This window comes from Mobula birostris, chromosome 15, assembly GCF_030028105.1.
Source record: "Mobula birostris isolate sMobBir1 chromosome 15, sMobBir1.hap1, whole genome shotgun sequence".
Classification (NCBI taxonomy): domain Eukaryota; kingdom Metazoa; phylum Chordata; class Chondrichthyes; order Myliobatiformes; family Myliobatidae; genus Mobula; species Mobula birostris.
The window spans coordinates 84,292,587-84,320,397 of NC_092384.1; the positions used below are offsets into that span (position 1 = coordinate 84,292,587).

General features: G+C 45.5%; 3 protein-coding genes across 21 annotated transcripts in view; 1 reads left to right on the plus strand and 2 right to left on the minus strand.

The window, feature by feature from the left end:
* galns (galactosamine (N-acetyl)-6-sulfatase) overlaps window positions 1-5,519 on the minus strand; it is a 206,332-nt gene extending 200,813 nt beyond the window's left edge. Inside the window, exon 1 of one of the 2 annotated variants that reach the window (XM_072280053.1) lies at window positions 5,361-5,519. In XM_072280053.1, the coding sequence (XP_072136154.1) occupies window positions 5,361-5,504 (144 nt within the window). In that variant the 5' untranslated portion in view covers window positions 5,505-5,519. The remainder of the gene's footprint in view (window positions 1-5,360) is intronic. The other variant, XM_072280051.1, reaches the window with a different exon arrangement.
* On the plus strand, window positions 5,470-23,361 carry trappc2l (trafficking protein particle complex subunit 2L). The gene is made up of 5 exons (XM_072280054.1): window positions 5,470-5,575; window positions 15,014-15,186; window positions 16,273-16,360; window positions 18,526-18,605; window positions 21,346-23,361. The coding sequence occupies exons 1-5, from the start codon at window positions 5,543-5,545 to the stop codon at window positions 21,389-21,391; spliced, it is 420 nt and encodes a 139-aa protein (XP_072136155.1). The 5' UTR covers window positions 5,470-5,542; the 3' UTR covers window positions 21,392-23,361.
* cbfa2t3 (CBFA2/RUNX1 partner transcriptional co-repressor 3) overlaps window positions 23,349-27,811 on the minus strand; it is a 318,224-nt gene continuing 313,761 nt past the window's right edge. For 17 of the 18 annotated variants that reach the window (XM_072280040.1, XM_072280038.1, XM_072280041.1 and 14 more), the window contains one exon: window positions 23,349-27,424. In XM_072280040.1, coding sequence (XP_072136141.1) covers window positions 27,095-27,424 — 330 coding nt within the window. In that variant the 3' untranslated portion in view covers window positions 23,349-27,094. The remainder of the gene's footprint in view (window positions 27,425-27,811) is intronic. The other variant, XR_011889291.1, reaches the window with a different exon arrangement.

Genomic DNA, 27,811 nt, shown 5'->3' on the forward strand with positions numbered 1-27,811 from the left:
TAAAAGGGACTTGACCTCATAATTCACCCAAGGTTTCCGGTTAGGGAATACCTGGATCATCTTGCGAGACACACAGTCCTCTGTGCATTTCCAAATAAAGTCCGTGACAGCTGAGGCATATTCATCGAGGTTAGCTGCCGAGTCCTTGAATACTAACCAGTCCACCGATTCAAAGCAGTCACGGAGGACCTCATCCGTTTCCTCCATCCAATGCGACACTACTTTTGACACCGTGACCTCCCGCTTCAGTTTCTGTTTGTAAGCCGGGAGGAGGAGTACGGCCAGATGGTCCGATTTTCCAAAGTGAGGTCGTGGGACGGAATGGTAGGCATCCTTGACTGCTGTGTAGCAGTGGTCAAGTATATTCGGGCCTCTAGTGGGGCAGGAGACATGTTGGTATAACTTTGGCAGCGCCTGAGGTTGGCCTGGTTTAAGTCCCCGGCTGTAATGAGCAAAGCCTCCGGACACCTGGTCTCAAGTTCACTGATGTTGGCATACAATATGTTCAGATCACGCTCCATGTCCGCCTGGGTGGGGAATGTAGACCACTGTCAGTATGACCAAGGTGAATTCCCGTGGCAGATAGTAGGGATGACACTTCACCGACAGGTGTTCCAGGTCTGGGCTGCAGGGGCTTGTCAGTGCCACTCTGTCCGAGCACCACGCAGTGTTGATCAGTAGGCAGACACCACCTCCCCTCGTCTTGCCCAAAGACGCCGTGCGGTCCATCTGATGGATCGAAAATCTCTCCAGTCGGATGGCACAGTCGGGGGTGGCAGGGGAGAGCCAGGTCTCAGTGAAACAGAATACACAGCAGTTCTGCATCTCCCTGCAATAGGTGAGTCTCCCTTTAAGATCATCCACCTTGTTCTCTATGGCTTGCACATTAGCTAGTAGGATAGTGGGCATAGGGACCCTGAAGCCCCTCAGCTTCAATCTGACCAGCAGCCCAGCTCTTTTCCCACGCTTTCTCGGCAAAGAGTGCATCTTTCCAGGTTTCCATTGATGCAGTGTGTTGTTGTCAGCTCTTTTAGGTTGGTGGACGTATCCCGTGGGGATCGATTGGCTGGTCGCGTCGTCGGGCACTCCTGGTCGGGCTGAGTGACGGGGGAGGCTCCGCTGCCACTTCCAGCTGCCGGGGGCCTGGGCTGTCGATTGGGTCGGGCCCCGAAGCCAACACTTAATCCTGGAGGGCCAGGCTGCTGGCTGAAACAAGTCTGTAAGCTGAGTCACAGTTGTGGAGGCCTCCGCTCCAGCCGAGCCTCAGGCTCGATTTCCGAGGTCGGCGGTGGAGGCCTCACTTCTGGCAGCTGTGGATGGCCACAAATGGGGCTTTACGGTGGTCGCTCCGGGGGAGCGTCTGGGGCACCTTGAGGTCTCCGCCGTCACTTCTGTTTGGTCTTCTGCTCCAGAGAGGTGCTGGTTGGAATGGGCCGCGTCTCCAAGCGCTCCGGCGCGGTAGCAGACCGCAGGTCTCCTTGAGCGTGGTGGGCCTCGCTGGTCGGGTCCAGGTGTGGTCTAGCGTTTAGGGACCAATTCTGGCATGGTGGTCTCCAGCTGGGTCAGTTGCTTCGCCAGGATGTTGTTGATCTTGATCTTGCTAGATTAGAGGTTTAGAAGGGTTTCGCGGGAATAGGATAGGGGAGAGGGCAGCTTGCTTGGGAGAGTATGCGCAAAGTCGCCAGTTACAGGCGCCATCTTTCTTTCAATAAAACTCCTATAAATCTGACTTCCTAACAAAAAACTGATCCCCAAACCAAAAACTGACCACCAAACCAATATCTGACTCCCAAACAAAAAACTGAGACCCAAAAGAAAAACTGACCCCCAAACCAAACACTGACAACCCAACCAAAATCTGACCCTCCAACCAAAAAATGATCCCCAAACCAAAATCTGACTCCCAAACAAAAAACTGAGACCCAAAAGAAAAACTGACCCCCAAACCAAACACTGACAACCAAACCAAAATCTGATCCTCCAACCAAAAAATGATCCCCAAACCAAAATCTGACTCCCAAACAAAAAACTGACCAACAAACCAAACACTGACCCCCAAACCAAACACTGACCCCCAAACCAGACGAAGGGTCTTGGCACGAAACGTCGACTGTACCTCTTCCTAGAGATGCTGCCTGGCCTGCTGCGTTCACCAGCAACTTAGATGTGTGTTACCCAAACCAAAAACTGACACCCACATCAAAATCTGACCTTCCAAACTAAAAACTGATCCCCAAACCAAAATCTGATCCCCAAACCAAAAACTGACCCCCAAACCAAAATCTGACCCCTAACCAAAATCTGACCCCTAACCAGAATCTGAACCCCTAACCAAAAACTGACCATGAAACCAAAATCTGACCCCCTAACCCCTAACCAAAATCTGACCCTCCAAACCAAAAACAAACCACCAACCCGAAATCTGATCCCCAAACCAAAAACTGACCACCAAACCAAAATCTGACTCCCTAACCAAAATCTGACCCCCAAACGAAAGAGTGACCACCAAACCAAAAACTGACCCTCAAACCAAAAGCTGTCACCAAACCAAAAATTGATCTACAAACCAAAATCTGACCACCAAACCAAAAATTGACCCCCTAAACAAATATCTGATCCCTAACCTAAATCTGAACCCCTAACCAAAATCTGGACCTCCAAACCAAAATCAGACCCCAAACCAAAATCTGATCCCCAAACCAAAATCAGACTCCCTAACCAAAATCTGACCCCCTAACCAAACACTGACCACAAAACTAAAAACTGACACTCAAACCAAAAATTGTCCCTCCAAACAAAAATCTGACTCCTAAGCAAAAAACTGAAACCCAAACTAATGACAAACTGACCCCCAAACTAATGACTGACTGATGCCAAACTAAGAACTAACATCCAAATTAAAAACTGATCCCCAAACTAAAACTGACACTCCCAAAGTAAAAACTGACCTCCAAACTAAAAACTGCCCCTTTTTTCCACCACCAGATTTTAAACATGCAAATTTTAACTGGGCTTGCTCTGAGGGGAGATCAAAGAGACTGGGATTGTTCTGAGGACAGATCGGAGAGACTGGGATTGATTTGAGGACAGATTGGAGAGACGGATTGATTTCAGGACAGGTCGGAGAGACTGGGATTGTTCTGAGGGCAGATTGGAGAGACTGGGATTGATTTGAGGACAGATCGGAGAGACTGGGATTGTTCTGAGGACAGATTGGAGAGACGGATTGATTTGAGGACAGGTCGGAGAGACTGGGATTGATTTGAGGACAGATCGGAGAGACTGGGATTGACCTGAGGACAGAATGGAGAGACTGGGATTGATTTGAGGACAGATTGGAGAGACGGATTGATTTCAGGATAGGTCGGAGAGACTGGGATTGTTCTGAGGACAGATCAGAGAGACTGGGATTGTTCTGACAGATCGGAGAGACTGGGATTGATCTGAGGACAGATTGGAAAGACTGGGATTGATTTGAGGACAGATCGGAGAGACTGGGATTGTGTTGAGGAGAGAGCCGAGTAACTGGATTTGTATTGATGAGACATCAGAGAGACTGGGTATATTCTGGGGAGTGCCTAAGGTGTGATCGGAGATACTGGGATTGATTTGAGGACAGATCAGAGAGACTGGCATTGTTCTGAGGACAGATCGGAGAGACTGGGATTGTGCTGAGGAGAGAGCCGAGCAACTGGATTTGTATTGATGAGACATCAGAGAGACTGGGTATATTCTGGGGAGTGCCTAAGGTGTGATCGGAGATACTGGGATTGATTTGAGGACAGATCAGAGAGACTGGCATTGTTCTGAGGACAGATCAGAGAGACTGGGATTGTTCTGACAGATCGGAGATACTGGGATTGATTTGAGGACAGAATGGAGAGACTGGGATTGATTTGAGGACAGATTGGAGAGACGGATTGATTTCAGGATAGGTCGGAGAGACTGGGATTGTTCTGACAGATCGGAGAGACTGGGATTGATCTGACAGATCAGAGAGACTGGGATTGTTCTGAGGACAGATCAGAGAGACTGGGATTGTTCTGACAGATCAGAGAGACTGGGATTGTTCTGACAGATCAGAGAGACTGGGATTGATCTGAGGACAGATTGGAAAGACTGGGATTGATTTGAGGACAGATCGGAGAGACTGGGATTGTGCTGAGGAGAGAGCCGAGCAACTGGATTTGTATTGATGAGACATCAGAGAGACTGGGTATATTCTGGGGAGTGCCTAAGGTGTGATCGGAGATACTGGGATTGATTTGAGGACAGATCAGAGAGACTGGCATTGTTCTGAGGACAGATCGGAGAGACTGGGATTGTGCTGAGGAGAGAGCCGAGCAACTGGATTTGTATTGATGAGACATCAGAGAGACTGGGTATATTCTGGGGAGTGCCTAAGGTGTGATCGGAGATACTGGGATTGATTTGAGGACAGATCAGAGAGACTGGCATTGTTCTGAGGACAGATCAGAGAGACTGGGATTGTTCTGACAGATCGGAGATACTGCGATTGATTTGAGGACAGAATGGAGAGACTGGGATTGATTTGAGGACAGATTGGAGAGACGGATTGATTTCAGGATAGGTCGGAGAGACTGGGATTGTTCTGACAGATCGGAGAGACTGGGATTGATCTGACAGATCAGAGAGACTGGGATTGTTCTGAGGACAGATCAGAGAGACTGGGATTGTTCTGACAGATCAGAGAGACTGGGATTGTTCTGACAGATCAGAGAGACTGGGATTGATCTGAGGACAGATTGGAAAGACTGGGATTGATTTGAGGACAGATCGGAGAGACTGGGATTGTGCTGAGGAGAGAGCCGAGCAACTGGATTTGTATTGATGAGACATCAGAGAGACTGGGTATATTCTGGGGAGTGCCTAAGGTGTGATCGGAGATACTGGGATTGATTTGAGGACAGATCAGAGAGACTGGCATTGTTCTGAGGACAGATCGGAGAGACTGGGATTGTGCTGAGGAGAGAGCCGAGCAACTGGATTTGTATTGATGAGACATCAGAGAGACTGGGTATATTCTGGGGAGTGCCTGAAGTGTGATCGGAGAGACTGGGTTCGCTCGGACGGTCACGCAATATTCAGACTCGCCCCATGGATAGGGAAAGTTAACGGGGGGGACGGGAAGGTTCACATGGGGGAGTCTCGAACGGGGAAGATTCACATGGGGTGTCAGAGCACGGAGTTGAAGCTGATTCCGGGGTCACGGACGGGTGGCACTGGGATAACATGGACTCCGTGGGCCGAAGGGCCCGTGTCTGAGGGTGGGGAGGGCAGGAAGTGGGGAAGATAGTAACGTGCGCGCGCAATGATGTAAACGCGCCTCGCGCACTCACGTCGTCCATCAGTAAAATAATGATATTAGGCGCGCTCCCGTTCCCGTTCCCGCTCGCGGTCGCCGCCGCCAGCAGCGCGAGGATCCGCCAGATCGCGGCCATGATCATCGTCGTCTGTAACCCGTCCACGTGACAGCAGGTCATAGGTCACACGTGATCTTCGTCACGTGATCGCGGGGAAGATGGCGGTGTGTGTGGCCGTGATCGCCAAAGAGGTGAGGCCGGAATTGGGGAGTGAAGGGGCGTGTGGTGTTGGGCCGGGAGCGGTCAACGGCAGGGGACTTCAGTTCTCCGTCTCCTCCTGTGGCCTCGCTTCTGGCCCTTCCCTCCGAGTGACTGGATGGACCGGGGCTCTTGGCGTCTGAGATCTGAGCCCCAACCTCTCGAAACCGGCCTCTGAGAACCGGTAACCAGCGACGAGCGCCGGTTATAGCCTCACGCGTCCCGAGACTGAGTAGGAGGAAGAGTCCGCTGGCTTTCTCCATCACAGAGTCATACAAAAGTACACACAGAAACAGGCCCTTCGGTCCATCTAGTTACGGCCAAACCACTTAATCTGCCTATACGAATCGATTCGCACTAGGACCATAGCAGAGGCACACTGACACGCACACACTCAGTCTCTCCCTCTCCCTCACGCACAGACTCTCAAAGGCACACGCAGAGACACAGATGGACATAGACATACACACACACACACACACGGACACAGGTGCACACAGACACGCAGTGACAGACACAGGTACGGACACACACACACACGGACAGAGAGACAGACAGGCGCGCACACTCACACAGATGCATAAGGAAAACAGATACACACACACATATGGACATACGAGCACAAGGAAAACACACGAGGACATACATGGATATGCACAGGCACACACACACAGACTGACACAGACATACGGAATCGGAGACAGTGACACGGACACTGACACACAGATACACAAACAGACATGCACACATGCACCGACACACAGACACACCCACACATACACAATGGCACTGGTTAGGACTGGACCCAGCATTAAAACTGCCTATAGCTCGATTGTGAATCATTCTCCAGGGTTGGTCGGTCTGTCTGTTGTGTGTCTAACTCCAGGACGATCGTCTGTCCTCTCACTGACACCTTTTGCCCAGTTTGTTTCTAACGCTAGGCCTTCAATGTTTGGATCATTTGCTCTAATTTCCTTGTGGCTTGCTAGCAGATGTCATTTGTTAATATTTCTGTGTGGTAGCTTGTAATGCTTGCCACTTGGGATGGAGGAGCAACTCCTCATATGTGTCTGGGTAGCCTTCAACCTGATGGCATGAGTGTCGATTTCTCCTTCCAGTCAATGTTTTTCCTTTATTTTTTTTTCTTTTCCACTCCCCCAGCCATTTCTTCTATTCCCCACTCTGACCTCCTACCTCTTCTCACCTGCCTGTTGCCTCCCACTGTGTCCACTTCTCCTTCTCACTTTCCCATGGTCCATTTTTCTCCCCTGTCACATTCCTTCCTCTCTCGCCCTCAATCTTTCCAACTCACCTGGCCTCACCTATCCACCTTCCCCTCCCTCCCTCATCTTATTCTGGCATCTTCCCCTTTCTTTCCAGTCCTGATGAAGGGTCTTGGCCTAAAATCTACCTGACCTGCTGAGCTCCTCCAGCATTTTGTGTGTGTTGCTCTGGATTTCCAGCATCTGCGGAATCTCTTGTGCTAATCTTTTGCAAGTTTAAGGCTGCCATGTGGATTGTTGAGAGTGGCCTGTGATTGTAGTGGTACTGTGCCTATAATAGTGAAATGTAGCAGACCATAAGACTGTAATATATAGGAGCAGAATTAGGCCATTTGGCCCATTGACTCTGCTCTGCCATTTCATGATGGCCAATCTAATTCCCCCTCAGCCCCACTCTCCTGTTTCCCCCCCCATATCCCTTCATGTCCTGACCAATCAAGAATCTATCAACTTTTGCCTTAAATATACCCAATGACTTGGCCTCCACAGCTGCCTGTGGCAAAGAATTCTACAGATTCACCACTCTCTGGCTAAAGAAATTGCTCCTCACCTCTGTTTGCTATGTCCTCTTGTCTTATACTCTCTCACCTGAGATACTCTCCTACATCCACATCCACTCTATCAGGGCTTTTCACCATTCAATAGGTTTCAATGAGGTCACCCTCATTCTTCTGAATTCCAATGAATACAGGCCCAAAGCCATTAAACGCTCTTCATATGACAAGCCATTCAATCCTGAAATAATTTTCGTGAACCTCCTTTGAACCTTCTCCTGTTTCAGCACATCCTTTCTAGGATAAGGGGCCCAAAACTGCTCCCAGTGCGTCCTCACCAGTGCTTTATTATGTCTCAACATTGCAACCTTGCTTCTATATTCCAGTCCTCTTGAAATGAATGCTATTATCGCCTTTGTCTTCCTCACCACTAACTCAACCTGCAAATTAACCTTTAGGGAATCCTGCACAAGGACTCCCGAGTCCCTTTTGCGCCTCAGATTTTTGTATTTTTTTCTCCATTTAGGAAGTAGTCAACTCTTTCATTTCTTCTACTGAAGTGCATGACGATACACTTTCTGACACTGTATTCCATTTGCCACTTCTTTGGCCATTCTCCTAATCTGTCTAAGTCCTCTATAGCCTCTCTACTTCCTCAACACTACCTGCCCCTCCACCTATCTTCATATCATCTGCAAACTTTGCAACAAAGCCATCAATTCCATCATCCAAATCATTGACATATAATGTAAAAAGAATCAGCTCCAACACAGACCCCTGTGGAACACCACTAGTCACCGGCAGCTAACCAGAAAAGGCTCCCTTTATTCTCACTCTTTGCCTCCTGCCAACCAGCCACAGCTTTATCCATGCTAGAATCCTTCCTGTAATACCATGGGCTTGTAGCTTGTTAAGCAGCCTCGTGTGGGACCTTGTCAAAGGCCTTCTGCAAATCCAATTACATAACAACCACTGATTCTTCTTTGTCTTATCTGCTTGTTATTTCTTCATTGAATTCCAACAGATTTGTCAGGCAAGATTTTTCCTTGAGGAAACCATGCCGACTACAGCCTATTTTATCATGTGCCTCCGAGTACCCCGAGACCACATCCTTAGCAATCAGCTCCAGCGTCTTCCCAAACACTGAGGTCAGACCAACTGGCCTATAGTTACCTTTTTTCTGCCTCTCTCCCTTCTTGAAGAATGAATTGACAGTTGCAATTTTCCAGTCTTCCAGAACCATTCCAGAATATAGTGATTCTTGGAAGATCATTACTAATGCCGCCACAATCTCTTGAGCAACCTCTTTCAGAACCCTGGAGTGTACACGATGTGGTCCAGGTGACTCACCTACCTTCAGACCTTTCAGTTTCCCAAGAACCTTCTCTCTAGTTATGATAACTTCACACAGTTCATGACCCCGACACTTGGAACTTCCACCATAGTGCTAGTGTCTTCCACCGTGAAGACTGATGCAAAATACTTAGTCTGACATTTCCTTGTCCCCCATTATTACTTATCCAGCATCGTTTTCCCCAGTCCGATATCCATACTTGCCTTTCTTTTAAGGATCAGAAGAAACTGTTGGTAGCCTCTTTAATATTATTGGCTAGCTTACTTTGGTATTCTTTCTTTACATTCTTTTTGTAATTTATTTTTTATTGAAGTTCATCATCAAACAGACATTTCCATAAGATGTACTTCAGATGTTATATGTATTGTATAGACATATGTGCCACAAATCTCCAAATAATATTTGTCTGAGATATACACTTATAGAAAGGAGAGGAAAGAAAGAACAAGCAAAAGGAGAAAACTATGTACAAGTAGTAATCTTTGTTACAACATATTCATTGATTTGTGGGAATAAAGTCAGGCCTATGAGGTGTTATGTAGTTAAAACACTTTTCCCAGTATGAATCGAATTGTTCCAACTTGTGATTAACAGATGCTGTTATCTTCTCCATTTTGTACATGTTGTCTATCTTTATATTCTTAATGACTTTTTTGGTTGCCTTCTGTTGTTATTTAAAAGCATCCCACTCCTCTAACTTTCCACTATTTTTTCCTCTATTATATGCCCTCTCTTTGGCTTTTATGTTGGCTTTAACTTCTCTTGTTAGCCACAGTTGTGAAATCTTGCCTTTAGAATACTTATTCTTCTTTGGGATGTATGTATCCTGTGCCTTCCGAATTGCTTCCAGAAATTCCAGCCGTTGATGCTCTGCTGTCATCCCTACAAGTGTTGTTTTCTGGTCAATTCTGGCCAAATGCTCTTTCATGCCTCTGCAATTCCCTTTACTTCACTGTAATAGCGAGATGTCTGACTTTCGCTCCTCCTTCTCAAATTTCAGTGTTAATTTGATCGTATTATGATCACTTGCCCCCAAGGTTTGTTTTTACCTCAAGCTCTCTAATCAATTCTGGTTCACTGCACAACACTCAAATCCAGAATAGCCAGTCCTCCAGTAGGCTCAGCCACGAGCTACTCTGAAAAGCCATCTCATAGCCATTCTAGAAATTCCCTCTCCTGTAATCCAGCATCAACCTGATGTTCCCAATCTACCCGGCATATTGAAGTCCCCATGACTATTGTAACATCACCCTTTCGGCATGTATTTTCTATCTCCTGTTGTAATTTGTAGGGCACATCCTTACTAATGTTTGGAGGTCTGTATACAACTCCCATAAGGGTCTTTTTACCCTTGCAGTTCCTTAGCTCTTTCCACAATGATTCAGCACCTCTGACCCTATGTCACCTCCTTCTAATGATTTGATTCCATTTTTTACTGTCAGAGCAACCCCACCCACTCTGCCTTCCTGCCAGTCCTTTTGTTACAATGTGTAACCTTGGACATTAAGCTCTCAGCTGTAATCTTCTTTCAGCCATGATTCAGTGATGCCTACAGCATCATACATGCCAATCTGTAACTGTCATCCAGGTTCACCTTCTTTATTCCATACACTATGCTCTTTCAAATGTAACACCTTCAGGCCTGTATTCTCCCTTTTCGATTTTGTCCACCTTTTACTTTGCAACTTATCCTGTTGACTGCTATTTTGCCCTATCAACAGCCTCTCTTTGCTAGGAGTCTCACTACACTACGGAAGGATAGGCAGGTAGGCAGAGGGGGAGGCGTGGCTTTATTGGTAAGAAATGATATTAAATCATTAGAAAGAGGTCACATAGAATCGGAAGGTGCAGAATCTTTATGGGTTGAGCTAAGAAATCGCAGGGGTAAAAGGACCCTGATGGCAGTTATTTATAGGCCTCCAAACAGCTGCAGTGATGTGAACTACAAATTACAACTGGAAATAGAAAAGGCTTGTCAGAAGGGCAGTGTTATGATAATTGTGGGGGATTTTAACATGCGAGTGGATTGGGAAAATCAGGTTGGCACTGGATCTCAAGAGAGAGAATTTGTAGAATGTCTGCGAGATGGCTTTTTAGAACAGTGCTGTTGAGCCCACCAGGGGATTGGCTGTACTGGATTGGGTATTGTGTAATGAACCGGAGGTGATTAGAGAGATTGAGGTGAAAGAACCCTTAGGAGACAGTGATCATAACATGATTGAGTTCACTGTGAAATTTGAAAAAGAGAAGCCGAAATCTGATGTGGCGGTATTTCAGTGGAGTAAAGGAAATTACAGTGGCATGAGAGAGGAACTGGCCAAAGTTGACTGGAAAGGGACACTGGCAGGAAAGACAGCAGAGCAGCAGTGGCTGGAGTTTATGTGAGAAGTGAGGAAGGTGCAAGATAGGTATATTCCAAAAAAGAAGAAATTTTCAAATGGAAAAAGGATGCAACCGTGGCTGACAAGAGAAGTCAAAGCCAAAGTTAAAGCAAAGGAGAGGGCATACAAGGAAGCAAAAATTAGTGGGGAGACAGAGGATTGGGAAGTTTTTAAAAGCTTACAAAAGGAAACTAAGAAGGTCATGAAGAGGGAAAAGATGAACTATGAAAGGAAGCTAGCAAATAATATCGAAGAGGATACTAAAAGCTTTTTCAAGTATATAAAGAGTGAAAGACAGGTGAGAGTAGATATAGGACCGATACAAAATGATGCTGGAGAAATTGTAATGGGAGATAAGGAGATGGCAATACAATACATTGTAAATACAATATTATAAATACAATATAATACAATACAAGATATTCCCTAGGACCTTGAGGGAAGTTAGTGTAGAAATAGCAGGGGCTCCGACAGAAATATTTCAAATGTCATTAGAAACAGGGATGGTGCCGGAGGATTGGCGTATTGCTCATGTTGTTCCATTGTTTAAAAAGGGTTCTAAGAGTAAACCTGGCAATTATCAGCCTGTGAGTTTGACGTCAGTGGTGGGTAAATTGATGGGAAGTATTCTTAGAGATGGTATATATAATTATCTGGATAGACAGGGTCTGATTAGGAACAGTCAACATGGATTTGTGCGTAGAAGGTCATGTTTGACAAATCTTACTGAATTTTTTGATGAGGTTACTAAGAAAGTTGACGAGGGTAAAATGGTGGATGTTGTTTATATGAACTTCAGTAAGGCCTATGACAAGGTTCCACACGGAAGGTTAGTTAGGGAGGTTCAATCGTTAGGCATTAATATCGAAGTAGTAAAATGGATTCAGCAGTGGCTTGATGGGAGACGCCAGAGAGTAGTGGTGGATAACTGTGTGTCAGATTGGAGGACGGTGTGTAGCGGTGTGCCTCAGGGATCTGTACTGGGTCCAATGTTGTTTGTAACATATATTAATGATCCGGATGATGGGGTGGTAAATTGGATTAGTAAGTATGCAGATGATACTAAAATAGGTGGTGTTGTGGATTATGAGGTAGGTTTTCAAAACTCGCAGAGAGATTTAGGACAGTTAGAAGAGTGGGCTGAAAGATGGCAGATGGAGTTTAATGCTGAAAAATGTGAGGTGCTACATTTTGGTAGAACTAATCAAAATAGGACATACATGGTAAATGGTAGGGCATTAAAGAATGCAGTCGAACAGAGGGATCTAGGAATAATGGTGCATAGTTCCCTGAAGATAAAATCTCATGTGGATAGGGTGGTGAAGAAAGCTTTTGGTTTGCTGGCTTTTATTAATCAGAGCATTGAGTAAGGAGTTGGGATGTAATGTTGAATTTGTATAAGGCATTGGTAAGGCCAAATCTGGAGTATTGTGTACAGTTCTGGTCACCGAATTATAGGAAAGATGTCAATAAAATTGAGAGAGTACAGAGGAGGTTTACTAAAATGTTGCCTGGGTTTCATCGCCTAAGTTACAGAGAAACGTTGAACAAGTTAGGACTTTATTCTTTAATGTTGAGAGGGGACTTGATAGAGGTGTTTAAAATTATGAGGAGGATTGATAGAGTTGACGTGGTTAGACTTTTTCCATTGAGAGTGGGGAAGATTCAAACAAGAGGACATGGGTTGAGAGTTAGAGGACAAAAATTTAGGGGTAACATGAGGGGGAACTTCTTTACTCGGAGAGTGGTAGCTGTGTGGAATGAGCTTCCGCAGAAGTGGTTGAGGCAGGTTCGATGTTGTCATTTAAAGTTAAGTTGGATAGATATATGGACAGGAAAGGAATGGAGGGTTATGGGCTGAGTGCAGGTCGGTGGGACTAGGATAGGGTAAGATTTAGGCACGGACTAGAAGGGCCGAGATGGCCTGTTTCCGTACTGTAATGGTTATATGGCAGAGGAACTGAACGAGTATTTTGCATCAGTCTTCACTGGGGAAGACATCAGCAGTATACCGGACACTCAAGGGTGTCAGGGAAGAGAAGTGTGCGCAGTCACAATTACGACAGAGAAAGTACTCAGGAAGCTGAATGGTCTAAGGGTAGATAAATCTCCTGGACCAGATGGAATGCACCCGCGTGTTCTGAAGGAAGTAGCTGTGGAGATTGCTGAGGCATTAGCGATGATCTTTCAAAAGTCGATAGATTCTGGCATGGTTCCGGAGGACTGGAAGATTGCATATGTCACTCCACTATTTAAGAAGGGGGCAAGGAAGCAAAAAGGAAATTATAGACCTGTTAGCTTGACATCGGTGGTTGGGAAGTTGTTGGAGTCGATTGTCAAGGATGAGGTTACAGAGTACCTGGAGGCATATGACAAGATAGGCAGAACTCAGCATGGATTCCTTAAAGGAAAATCCTGCCTGACAAACCTATTACAATTTTTTGAGGAAATTACAAGTAGTCTAGACAAGGGAGATGCAGTGGATGTTGTATATTTGGATTTTCAGAAGGCCTTTGATAAGGTGCTGCACATGAGGCTGCTTAACAAGATAAGAGTTCATGGAATTACGGGAAAGTTACATACGTGGATAGAGCGTTGGCTGATTGGCAGGAAACAGAGAGTGGGAATAAAGAGATCCTATTCTGGTTGGCTGCCGGTTACCAGTGGTGTTCCACAGGGGCCCGTGTTGGGGCCGCTTCTTTTTACATTGTACATCAACGATTTGGATTATGGAATAGATGGCTTTGTGGCTAAGTTTGCTGATGATAAGAAGATAGGTGGAGGGGCCGGTAGTGCTAAGGAAACGGAGAGTCTGCAGAGAGACTTGGATAGATTGGAAGAATGGGCAAAAATGTGGCAAATGAAATACAATGTTGGAAAGTGTATGGTTATGCACTTTGGCAGAAGAAATAAACAGGCAGACTATTATTTAAATGGGGAGAGAATTCTAAGTTCTGAGATGCAATGGGACTTGGGAGTCCTCGTGCAGGATACCCTTCAGGTTAACCTCCACGTTGAGTCAGTGGTGAAGAAGGCGAATGCAATGTTGGCATTCATTTCTAGAAGAATAGAGTATAGGAGCAGGGATGTGATGTTGAGGCTCTATAAGGCGCTGGTGAGACCTCACTTGGAGTACTGTGTGCAGTTTTGGGCTCCTTATTTAAGAAAGGATGTGCTGACGCTGGAGAGGGTTCAGAGAAGATTCACTAGAATGATTCCAGGAATGAGAGGGTTAACATATGAGGAACGTTTGTCCGCTCTTGGACTGTATTCCTTGGAGTTTAGAAGAATGAGGGGAGACCTCATAGAAACATTTCAAATATTGAAAGGCATGGCCAGAGTGGATGTGTCAAGTTGTTTCCCATGGTGGGGGAGTCTAGTACGAGAGGGCATGACTTAAGGATTGAAGGGCACCCATTCAGAACACAGATGCGAAGAAATTTTTTTAGTCAGAGGCTGGTGAATCTATGGAATTTGTTGCCATGGGCGGCAGTGGAGGCCAAGTCATTGGGTGTATTTAAGGCAGAGATTGATAGGTATCTGAGTAGCCAGGGCATCAAAGGTTATGGTGAGAAGGCCAGGGAGTGAGACTAAATGGGAGAATGGACCAGCTCATGATAAAATGGCGGAGCAGACTCGATGGGCCAAATGGCCGACTTCTATTCCTTTGTCTTATGGTCTACACATTGCCTTTGTGTGTAAAGCAACTACAACATCTGCACTATCAGTCCGGTTTCCACCCTCCTGCCAAATTAGTTTAAACCCTCATGAATAACTAGCCAACCTGCCCGCAAAGATATTGGACCCCTTTGTGTTCAGGTGTAACCTGTCCCTTGTATACAGGTACATTGCAGTGGTGTCGTGCATGTAATAGTGAAGCATTTGTGACTGTTAACTCCTGTTCATCGCTCTCATGTAGAATTATCCTTTGTACATCAAAACGGTGCCGACGGAGAATGAGCTGAAGTTTCATTACACAGTACACACTTCGCTGGACGTTGTGGAGGAGAAGATTTCAGCAGTGGGGAAGGCGCTGGTAGATCAAAGAGAACTCTACTTGGGTCTGCTCTACCCCACTGAGGATTACAAAGTGTATCCTTCCTACAGCGCTGAGCATTGGGACTGGGTGTGGGGCAAGGGTTCAAGGAACTAGGTTTCTCTGGGGTCGAGAGATGACTGAGGCAATGGCACTGGGGTTGGGGGGGGGGTGTCTGTAAAGGAATGGCTTGGGGAGAGGTTGATTTGTGTTGGTGCAGTGTGTTCAAGGCAGTGAATTGAAGGATTTCCACTGAGCCCCTGTTCAGAACTTGTGCTCTGAGTTCAAAAGTGAGTTGACTTGGACTGATTGATAGAATGGGCAAAAAAGTGGCAGATCAAAGTTCAAAGTAAAATTTATTGTCAGAGTACATACAACCCTGAAACTTTTTCTGTGGGCATACTCAGTAAATCTGTAGAACAGTAACTGTAAACAATGCACAACAAACTGTACAAATGGAGATGTAAGTAAATAGTAATACATAACCAGGTTGAAATAACAAGATACAAGATGAGTGTTGTTATCCCTTTTTGTTCGAGTGCCTGATGGTGGAGGAGTGGTGACTGCCCTGAGCCCCAATGCTCCTGCAGCCAATATAGCATCGTGTATGGTCATGCGCTTTGGTCGAAGGAATAAAGGTGTACACTATTTTCAAAATGGCGAGAAAATTCAAAAATCATTGGAAACCATGCAGGATTTCTTAAAAGGTTAGCTTGCAGGTTGAGTCAGTGGTATGGAAGGCAAATACAATGGAGAAGATGTTTTCTACAGTGGAGGAGTCAGAATAGAGAAACATCCATTTAGAACAGAGATGAGGAGGAATTTCTTGGACCAGAGGGCGGTGAGTCTGTGAAAATCATTGCCACAGGCGGCTATAGAGACCAACTGATTGGGTGTATTTAAAGCGGAGGTTGCTCGGTTTTTGATTAGTCAGGGTATCAAAGGTTACGGGGAGAAGGCAGGAGAATGGGGTTCAGTGTGAAAAAAATCAGCCATGATGAGATGATGAAGCAGGCACGACAGGCCAAGTGGCCTGGTCCTGCCTGATATCTTCTGGTCCAGTGACCGTATGTATCAGCTCAGTGTGGCTCGCCCACAGGGAGGCTTCACGAGCAGAATTTCAACCTTAACCCCACTCCCAGATACGGCTACGTCACCAACACCAAAGTGAAATTTGTTATTGTGGTAGATTCTTCCAACATCGCACTGAGGGATAATGAAATCCGTAGTGTAAGTTACTCAGTGGCTGATGTGTGGGCTTTAGAGAATCTGAGAGGGTTGGTGAGTGTGTAAACATCCCCTGGTGTAGGTGAGTGGTGGAATCTGGACAGAGTTGATGAGTGTGTAAATGACCTGTCGTGTAGGTGAGTGTGGGAGTCTGGGAGAGTTGATGATTGTGTAATCAACTTCTCGTGTAGGCGAGTAGCAGAATCTGGGGGAGTTGATGAGTGTGTAAATGTTTCCTCATGTAAGTGAGTAGTGGAATCTGGGGGAGTTGATGAGTGTGTAAATGTTCCCTATTGTAGACGAATAGTGGAATCTGGGGGAGTTGAGTGGATAAATGTTTCCTTGTGTAGGTGAGTAGTCGAATCTGGAGGAGTTGATAAGTGTGTAAATGTTTCCTCATGTAAGTGAGTAGTGGAATCTGGGGGAGATGATGAGTGTGTAAATGTTTCCTCATGTAGGTGAGTAGTGGAATATGGGGGAGTTGAACATAGACATAGAACATAGAATAGTACAGCACAGTACAGGCCCTTTGGCCCACAATGTTGTGCCGACCCTCAAACCCTGCCTCCCATATAAGCCCCCACCTTAAATTCCTCCATATACCTGTCTAGTAGTCTCTTGAACTTCACTAGTGTATCTGCCTCCACCACTGACTCAGGCAGTGCACTCCACGCACCAACCACTCTCTGAGTAAAAAACCTTCCTCTAATATCCCCCTTGAACTTCCCACCCCTTACCTTAAAGCCATGTCCTCTTGTATTGAGCAGTGGTGCCCTGGGGAAGAGGCGCTGGCTATCCACTCTATCTATTCCTCTTATTATCTTGTACACCTCTATCATGTCTCCCCTCATCCTCCTCCTCTCCAAAGAGTAAAGCCCTAGCTCCCTTAATCTCTGATCTTAATGCATACTGTCTAAACCAGGCAGCATCCTGGTAAATCTCCTCTGTACCCTTTCCAATGCTTCCACATCCTTCCTATAGTGAGGTGACCAGAACTGGACACAGTGCTCCAAGTGTGGCCTAACCAGAGTTTTATAGAGCTGCATCATTACATCGCGACTCTTAAACTCTATCCCTCGACTTATGAAAGCTAACACCCCATAAGCTTTCTTAACTACCCTATCCACCTGTGAGACAATTTTCAGGGATCTGTGGACATGTACCCCGAGATCCCTCTGCTCCTCCACACTACCAGGTATCCTGCCATTTACTTTGTACTCTGCCTTGGAGTTTGTCCTTCCAAAGTGTACCACCTCACACTTCTCCGGGTTGAACTCCATCTGCCACTTCTCAGCCCACTTCTGCATCCTATCAATGTCTCCCTGCAATCTTCAACAATCCTCTACACTGTCTATAACACCACCAACCTTTGTGTTGTCTGCAAACTTGCCAACCCACCCTTCTACCCCCACATCCAGGTCGTTAATAAAAATCACGAAAAGTAGAGGTCCCAGAACAGATCCTTGTGGGACACCACTAGTCACAATCCTCCAATCTGAATGCACTCCCTCCACCACCACCCTCTGCCTTCTGTAGGCAAGCCAATTCTGAATCCACCTGGCCAAACTTCCCTGGATCCCATGCCTTCTGACTTTCTGAATAAGCCTACCTTGTTGAGTGTGTAAATGTTCCTCGTGCCGGTGAGTAGTGGAATCTGGAGGAGTTGGTAACAGTCCCTTGTGTAGGTGAGTAATGGAATTTGGGGGAGCTGAGTGTGTAAATGTTTCCTCGTGTAGGTGAATAGTGGAACCTGGGGGCTTGAGTGTGTAAATGTTTACTCGTGTAGGTGAGTTTTGAAATGTGGGTGAGTTGAGTGTGTAAATGTTCCTTGGTGTAAGTGAGTAGTGGAATTTGGGGTGTCGGTGAGTGTGTAAATGTTCCCTCGTGCAGGTGAGTAGTGGAATTTAGGGTGTCGGTGAGTGTGTAAATGTTCTCTTGTGTAGGTGAGTGGTGGAATTTGGGGGTTTGATGAGTATAAGCAAGTGGGTGAATCTCGGGGAGTTAATAGGTATGTAGAGAGAAAAGGGATTAGTTTAAGGACTAATTGAAGTGAGGCTGATGGGTTGGTACACACTTAATGGGCTGAAGGGCCTGTTGCTCTGTTGTATATCTTGACTGGTGGAGTGCTGGCAGGCAGATGCTTTCACTATTTTTGCTTTTCTTTATAGATGTTTCGGAAGCTGCACAATTCCTACACTGATGTCATGTGCAATCCGTTCTACAACCCGGGAGAAGTGATTCAGTCCAAGTAAGGAGTTTCCAATGCAAAACATTACAAAAGCTTTGGTCTTGAGAAACCACCAGCCAGGAGGCAGTGAATGAATGTTTTTGTTAGGTTGAAATGGCTGATCTGCTGAGTACTTTGAGAATAGTTTTGTGCGTTTGAATACAGGAATTTTCTGTCTGTTCTACAGTAGGTATGACTTTATGTTGTGACAGTTGTCCATGGTCATGGGTTTTCGAATGCAAGTTTGATGTCAAGCACAGTCACTCTTGCCTTCTGTTTGCAGTTTTGCTCTTTTGCTTATTAGACCAGGTAGTCGGGCAATACCCAAACTGAGCATCAGTGAGCATTTCGTACTGCCAGAGAGCAGTGATAACACTCCCATGGTGATGCTGATGGCTGATAATTTTGTGTTTTGTAGGCGGGACCTGGTGGGTAGTTTTCCACACTGCTAGCTCCTTGCCGGTTCTGTACCTGTACTGGAACAGCACGGCTTTGCAGCTGGTTCTGGGCTGCAGGTCTCAGCCCGGCAGCCGGGATGCTGTTTGGTGCCTTTCTAAACAGTGTGTTCAGCTTTGTTTGAATTCCACATGGAGTGAATGAAATTGGCAAACTGGGTAGCTGAGGCAGAATATCCAGGGAATTCTTCTGACTGAACTGTTTGAAGGCTTCAGTCTTTGTGTCATGTCATGGTTAAGGTGGGGCGTTCTGGGATTTCCGTGTCCCTAATAATTTTAGTCCATAAGACATAGGAGCAGAATTAGGCTATTCAGCCCATCAAGTCTCCTCATTTTTCACCACTTCATATTAGGTGTGGCTGCAATGGGAGCATAATCCAATTTGCCTGTTGTGGGACCATTTTTCTCTTGTGCTGCCCAACATGTATGTGTCCTGTGTTGCAGCTTTTCAGTGTTTGGATAGTCATAGGATTGTACAGTACAGAAATGGGCCCTTCACCTCACCTTGTCCATGCAGACGGTGATGTCTGTATATGCTATTCCCACTTTCCACAGCAGGGACTGTGGCCCTCTACTCCCTTCCTATCCAGGTACCTGTCCAACATAGTAATGGAGTCAGTGCCACCATCCCCTCTAGCAACTTGTTCCAGATACCCCCTACCCTCTGTGTGGGAAATATTTTCCACAGATTTCTCAATTTCTTCCTTCTCTGCTTAAACCTTGACCACTTTGGAACTTTGAATTTGAAGGTGGAGTGCAGAGTTCATGGTGGGAATCTTGGTAGTGTGGAGGAACACAGGGACATTGGAGTCCACATCCTGGAAGTTTCTGTGCGAGTTGATAGGGTTGTATAGAGGACGTATGGTGCATCGGTCTTCATTAGTAGGGAGATTCAGTTCAAGAGCTGCGAGGAAATGTTGCAGCTCTATATAAACATAGTTAGAATATTGTGAACACAAGAGATGCTGGAAATCCAGAGCAACACACACAAAGTGCTGGAGGAACTCAACAGGTCAGGCAGCATCAGTGGAAATGAATAAACAGTCGACATTTCAGGCCAAGACCCTTCATCAGTCCTGACGAAGGGTCGTGGAGTATAGTGTTCAGTTCTGGTCACCTCATTGTCGGAAGCATGTGGAAGCTTTAGAGAGGGTGCAGAGGACATTTATCAGGATGCTGCCTGGATTAGAGAGCATGTTTTATGAGGATGGATTTGACTGAGTTCGGGCTTTTCTCTCTGAAGCGAAAGAGGATAGAGGTGACCTGATATAGACGTGCAAGATGATAAGAGGCATAGATCGAATGGATAGCCAGAGATGTTTTCCCAGGGTGGAAATGACTAATACAAGGGAGCGTAATTTTAAGGTGATTGGGAGGAAAGTACAGAAGGGATGTCAGAAGTAGTTTTCTTTTACAAGAAGCAATGGGTGTATGGAATGCCCTACCGGGGTGGTGGTAAAGGCAGATACATTATGGGCATTTTTGTTTTAGTTTTCAATTTCAATCTGTAGTTCTATTTACTCTATGATGACCTGACTTTATTAATGAGAGGAGTTTAGAGAGTCATAGAAATAGGCCCTTCAGCCCACTCTCTCTATTCTGACCATAATGTCCATTTGTACTAATCCCACTTATGTGCATTATTTCATATACCTCTGTGCTGTGCCGTGCCGTGATCATTCCTGCCCAGATGCATCTTAATGAGGTTGCTGATTGTTTACTGAGGCAAGGTCATTTAAATTTGTAAGCCTCCATCTGGATTGAGACCCCAGGTGTCGAGCTGTTTTGAGAAGTTTTCCCACTTTGCAGCCAGCACTTCCATGGGGATCACCCTTCCTGGGCTGTTCTCTGAACCGTCTACATTTGTATTTGTAATTTGAGACTCCTGCAATTTACTTAGCACCATCTGCCCTGTGGTACTGATAGGCTGTGTTTCAATTCTCCGTGATGCCAAGGTGAGCCAGACCTATCCTGTGCAAAAGAAGGAATGGTTCTTTCTGTCAGTGGCAGAGGAAAGTGGTTGGCTGCCAATCCCCTCCAACCACCATACACTGCTCTTTCCTTATCAGGCAAATAGATGGCCGATTTCAGTTAACAAAGTATGGATAGTAAAGTTGTGCGATATTTTCCATTGAATGGGAGAGTGTTCAGCCGCAGAGTGGTAATGATCGTGGTCGTGGCCTGTTAATCTTCCAGCAGCAGCCTCTCACCTCCAGGAAAGAGGAGTGTTCTTGCAGGCTCGGTGGGCTCTGCATTGTGTTTCTGGGAACTCCAAATAACTGTTGCTTTTGTGCTATTTGTTTCAGAGTCTTTGACAACATGGTTTCTGGCATGATGGTCCAGGTGTGCTGAGGCTTTGGCCTGGAATTCCTGCTTTCCTGGGGCCTGTGCTGTTCAACCGTCCATCTGCTCAACTTACAAGACTGACTTAAATCAAATGCCATCTGTATTTATAGACAAACTTTTTTCAACTCAAGAGTTATCACTCAAGTATACGTCGTGCATAATTCCCTTGAAAATCATAACATGATCAGTAGTGGGTAAGGTTTCCAGGCTGAGCTCAATAACCTGACCCACCTTCTGTTTCTAAACACCATTTCAGTGATTTGTTCCTGAATGGTAGACGGCAAGTTCTATGAAAGCAACACTGTTGTACAGCATATTGTTGCTCTCAGCAGCTGAACCTGTGACTTCCACACTGCTAAAACCTGATACTCGCAGCAAGACTTGGGTTTTCATTCAGCTGAGACCCTGCTGTTTGAGAGAAGTGTCCCTGTATAATTGTGTATGTGGACGTTTCATTAATGCTCAGGAGTTTAACTAAATTTCATAATTTTCTGGTCTGCTATTAATTCAGGAGCCAATGTCATTTCTGTGTCATCTTTTTCATGGGGGAATCCATAATTGAAGATCTCCAATATAGGAAGCATTGGACTTGGATTTTGAGATTTTCTGTGCAGTCAGCCTGATATTGGGTAGTGGAACTTACTTGAGTGTATATATATATCTTTTGCCTATTATTGTTGAATTGTAAATATAATTTCAGCCTCGGTATTCTGCTGTTTAGCGATACTTTGGGTAACACCAGCTGATGTACATCCTCCCAAATGTCAAACTCAGGATTCTGGTTGGCAAACTGAGAGCTTTCACCTTACAGTGGCAGCCCTGATTCCCGAGGCAGCAGCTTGTCAGCAAGACCCATCCCGGGGCTCTGCGCGCTGCTGTTCTGATATTTATTCCTCAATGTCGGTGAAAAGACAATCAAATCCCATTGGTTTGTGGGATCTTGCTGTACAAACAGTGTATCTCTGTTATTACCCTGCTGAACTGAGCTGGAGGACCCACTTTGGGTGGGTTTCCTTCCACTTCACACGGATGTGCGGATCATAGAGCACACCAACAAGACCTTCGACTCACACTGAAACCAATTAAATGAGTAATCAGGTGACCAACTGAACTAATTGCTACTGTGCAAACAATGTCCATATCCATCCATTCTCCTCACAGGCTAATTGGTCACTGCTCCTAGTTGGCGAGGGATGAATGAAAATCAAGGAGTGGTTTATATACTGTAGTCTGTACAGACTCTGGGACAAAGAGCCTGTTTCAGTGCATTCATTCTGACTCCAAACTGACCCAAACAGGAAACTTGATTAGATTTGTGAATTTGTTATTTTGTCAGGAGAGTGAACGTAGAACAGAGAAAGCCTACAGCACAACACAGGTCTTTCAGCCCACAAAGCTGTGTCAAACATGTCCTCACGTTAGAAACTACCTAGGCTTACCCATAGCCCTCTATTTTTCTAAGCTCCATGTACCTATGCCAGTGTGAGAATGGAAGCCATCTGGTCTCCAGCTCCAAGTGTTGCCACCTTCGGTAACTAGATGGATCGTTGGGCATTCATTGCCTCCACTTGAGAGTTTTACAGTGCATCTACTCCTCTTTACCCAAGGGTGTGTGGTTGGGTTAGGGTGAGGTGAATCAGCTACGTGATTATGCACAAACCCAGGACACCACTCAAATGCCTTGCTGAAGTCCATATACACTACATCTACTGCTCTTCCTTCGTCAATGTGTTTAGTCACATCCTCAAAAAATTCAATCAGGCTCGTAAGGCATGGCCTGCCTTTGACAAAGTGTTTTAGGTATGGCTTAGTTTTAAGAGTTTGCATTGGGTTTTTCTTGATCTGGATCTGGGAAGATGAACAGAAATCTGATAAATGTACATGAACAGCCTGCCTGCACAGTGGTCTTGTTTCTGTACCACCGCAGGCCTGCTATAAATACAGTCAAATCTGATATTAAAATCTTTTATTACACAGGTACAGAATAAGTAGAGACATACTTGCTCCAATCTTACAATCATAGCTGAATACAGTAGGACAGTACTAAAAGCCCAAGTTGGGGGGAAGAGCATGCCCTAATGTCATTAGAAAGGCTACAGAACCTGGGAGTGGCAGGGAAAAGCAAAACTCTTCATCTTCTCTACAGTGAATATTCAATGCAGTAGATTCAACCATTCTGAGTAGATACTGGTGTCATTTCCAAAGGATATAATGAACACACATACTTGCAGAGAGGTACGCTCCTGTAATTTCAACTTTGTTAGTTCTACCAACACTCATTTCTGCCACTCACCGCCCTCAACCAAACAGCAGCAGCTGAAGAGGGAGGCAAGCACAAGACTAAAGCTGATTGAAACAACAAAGGTGCCTAGAGCAGGTGAACTGGAATTGTGGGCCAGGCCAGGCCAGTTGCCCCTTACTTGGTGAGTGTACCCTTTCTCAGGAGGCCCTGAGCAACATCGGACGACTACAATAACTGAGTCTCCAATCTGTTATTAATAGCTTTGGGTCACTGGAACAGTGCTTTCACGAGGGAGGCAAGGATGCCTTGAATATTGCATCAGGAAAGGTGGGGCAGTGAGGCTGCAGAAGGAACTAGATCTCATAAAGTGCTCTTTTTGGCTGACTATAGGTGGTTTCACTGCTTGAGCTGTGGGTCTCCCTCTGCTGGAAAGTGATCTGATTACAGCACAAGCAAATCAACTTGTTTTAACATTTCTCATCACAATTTTTGGGCAGCAGATAAAAGAGACTGCAGGCCAGAGAGGATGCAAGGTCAAGCTCAACATGAGCTGTGTGAAGATGAACATGGGAGGTTTGTTTTTACCCATGGGAGCTCAGCATCAATTCCCTTTGATTCAGGAGGCATTTTCCACTCTGTACCGCCCTTCCTACAAGACATAAGAGCAGAATTAGGCCATTCAGCCCATCAATCGCACTCCAGATCACAGCTCACCACGTTTATTTCTCTTCTAAACAAGAGTGTGAATAAACATGGTGCTTGGGGCAATCTGGAGTCAAGGGGAGATGCCAGTGTAAGAATGGAAGCCATCTGGTCTCCAGCTCCAAGTGTTGCCACTTTCAGTAACTAGATGGATCATTGGGCATTCATTGCCTCCACTTGAGAGTTTTACAGTGCATCTACTCTTTACCCAAGGGTGAGGTGAATCAGCTATGTGTTTATGCAAACCCAGGACACCACTCAAATGCCCCTAAGCAAGGCCCATTCTGTAACCTTGTAGTTAAGGATGATACATCATATTCTGAGCCCGTAAACCTGGAGACACGTCTGTGGCTTCGTGCAGTAAGTAGTAAGCTTTAGGGTGGAAGGGAGATTCTGAGAAAAGGGGGGGGTGATTATAAAATCTGAAAACAGAAAATGGGCCACAATTAAAATCAAGACTATGAATATATTATCTCAAGATATTTATAAAAAATAAACATTATCCTTATCACACGATAAATAAAGTAAGCTTCCTGCCCTTCTGGAGCAGTGTGATCAGTAATGGAAAACAATACACCCTGTGCTCGATAACAATAGCCACGGTGGCTGATAAATGTGTGTGTATACACACACACACACACACACACACACACACACACACACACACACACACACACACACACACACACACACACACACACACACAAGGCAGCAAGCAGCCTGTGAGGGTGGTGGCCCATATGAAGAGCAATACTATACTCTGCTATGGAAGAGTAAAGTTCAGGATGGGAGCAAAAAAGGCCTTTCTGTTTTTGAATCATCTGCGTTATCCAGCGGCTGTTGGTATACCTATCTACTCTCCTTCCTTCTAACAGTGCATGAGAGAGATAAACAACTCGACCTACAGCTATAGAGATGGTACTGTGAAAACCCACGGCAATCCCACTGGGAAATGAATGAAAATCAACAGGAGAGCAGCCCCCGGCCTGACCTTGCAACACGGTACAGCCCATCACAGCAGCAGATCAAAGTGAAGTGGTCGTGTGTTCAAATCCAGCACAGTGCTACTGCTCAAAGGAAACGGCCTATTCAGGGAAAATAACGCCCAGTGGAAACACCATGGATGGCTGATGCTGGAGGAACTCAGTGGTTCCTGGGGCAGAGGATGGTTGATGATGTGGGTCAGGAATGACCAGTTAGTATTGTGGTCTTGTTACTGAAGCTTTGGCCTGTTTCTGTGATAAGTTGAAACTGAACAGTTAAAAGGTGATAACTATCTTTGAAGCAGATTTTTGGAGTCAGAAGGTGATTTGGTTTTCAATTCTAGGTGGCAGCATCTGTATTCCCATTACCGTTGCCATGGCGAGGACTCAGATAGAAAAAGGTGTAGTGATGTACAGTTGGGAGAGAACATGGAGAAATGAGCAGGAAGTTTCCAGTTCATTTCATGCATGAAAATAAAATGGTCATCATTGAAGGAATATCTGAATATCACAAGAGCAAGGGTTATTGTACATGAAGATGCTCTCAAGGAATCAATCTCCACCAAAAACGAGAGAGATAAAGGGAGGTAGAGAATCAAAAGATTGCAGCAAGTCAAAAATTCATTCATGCTTTAAAAATATTTTAAAAATTAACCATTTTCATTCATGAATAGCTTTCCTCATCGTATTCAGGGTGATGAGGTCACTGAGAGTGGGTACTTCACATGTAGTTCTTTTACCCAACACTTTGGATTATTTGACAATTGCAAGTCTAACCAGTATAATCTGTAATTCCACAAAAGGCAGGAGCCCTGGCCAGTCTGGAAACAGCCTTCTAGAGGACTGGCACCTTCGCTGTAGGAGCACCATGACTGAGGGACCAACACTTCCTCAGTAAGTCTCCTTCGTGAGTGACTCTGGCAGTGCAACACTTTTTGGGGTGTGTAGAGTTTTTGCGTTTACACTGAAGCCGAGGTACATCTGGTACCTTCTTGGCTGCTAGCAAGGTAGTATGGAGAGTGCTCCTTCATGTCCGAATGTGAACAATATGCCTTGAATTGATCTGGTACCTCACAGCTATGTTTAATAGTAATAATAAGTGTATGTTGATCAAATATGAATGTCTAACTCTCCAGAATGACAGCATGAGGCTGGGATCCAGAGGCAAGGGAGTAAGGGTAGGTCTGCATGAGAAGAGGAGTACAGATTTGAGGGCATGAAGGATTGGGGAAATCCAAGAGCAAAATATAATGGGGAGAGGGATGTCTAAAGGAAGAGAAGTAAAGCAAATGGGTTTACAAGGGGAAGAAAGGTCTTTGGGGCCAACGGGAAGCAGTGTTGGGGGTGTGGGGATCACAAGGAAAGAAAGAAAGATTTATGCAAAATTTGAGTGTAAGACAAATGGGGGGGGGGGTCCAAGGGAAGAATTAAAAGGGTAATTGATCCGTGAGATGGTGGTTGGTGGGAGAAGAAAGAGTTTGGTAGTCTGGTATATGAGCCGTATCCAAGTGAGTATTTTTGGAATTTTTAAAGCAGCATATATCTCTTTTCCAAGTTACAAATTTCCGTCATTCTCACCGAATGTGGGATATTACTGAATATCGAGTTCTTGTTCAAACATTTCATCACAGGCTGGGGCTGGGGCTGGGGCTAGTAAACGATCAATGATGAATTTAAAAAGCAAATGGATTTCTTTGTTTCATTTAGGTAGACTGAGGTTGTTGAAACTCTCAGGGTTAACAGGTGAAGAGAGGTTCTTCAGAGGTCAGTTCAGTGAAATCGTCAGGGAGCTGAGAAGTTGCATTGTTGATCAGTGGGGGCAGTTTCGACTGGAATCTTGGTGGATGGAGAGACACAGCGAGAGGTAATGACAGATCCGCTGTCTCCAAGACGTTCAGGCCCAGTACTGGTAACACCTGGCCGGAGCAGCCTTCCAGAGGCGGCAGAGGATGAGCTGTTGGCTGTGCTAGAGGACTGTGGGCCCTGGCCATTCAGACCACACACGTGGTGATGCTTCTCCCAATCCTTGTGCTGACAGAAGGAGCCACAGTAACGGGCTGTGTTGCAGCCACTGCAGGTTTCACTGGCTTTCCGGCCACAATTCCAGCAACTCTGAAAAACACCATTTCCAACCATCACTGATCAAATACAAAGCAGGTCACTTTTAACTCCTTAGTTGCAGCTATTACTCAAGTAGACCAGAGAACAGAAGATAGGGGAGCAGAGTTAGGCCATTTGGCCCATCGAGTCTACTCCACCATTTCATCATGGTTGATCCATTTCCCTCTCAGCCTCAATCTCCTGCCTTCTCCCTATAACCTTTCACGCCCTGACTATTTAAGAATCTATCAATCTCTGTTTTAAATATACCCAATGACTTGATCTCCACAGCCACTTGTGGCAATGAATTCCAAAGATTCACCACCCTCTGACTAAAATTCCTCATCTCTGTTTTAAATGGACATCTCTGTATTCTGAGACTGTGTCCTCTGGTCCTAG

Excerpts from the sequence above, each read along its gene's own strand:
- trappc2l (XM_072280054.1), top strand. The coding sequence starts at position 5,543 with ATGGCGGTGTGTGTGGCCGTGATCGCCAAAGAG. Across the intron at positions 5,576-15,013 it reads TGGCCGTGATCGCCAAAGAG|AATTATCCTTTGTACATCAA; the intron begins GTGAGGCCGGAA and ends GCTCTCATGTAG. Across the intron at positions 16,361-18,525 it reads GGGATAATGAAATCCGTAGT|ATGTTTCGGAAGCTGCACAA; the intron begins GTAAGTTACTCA and ends TTTTCTTTATAG.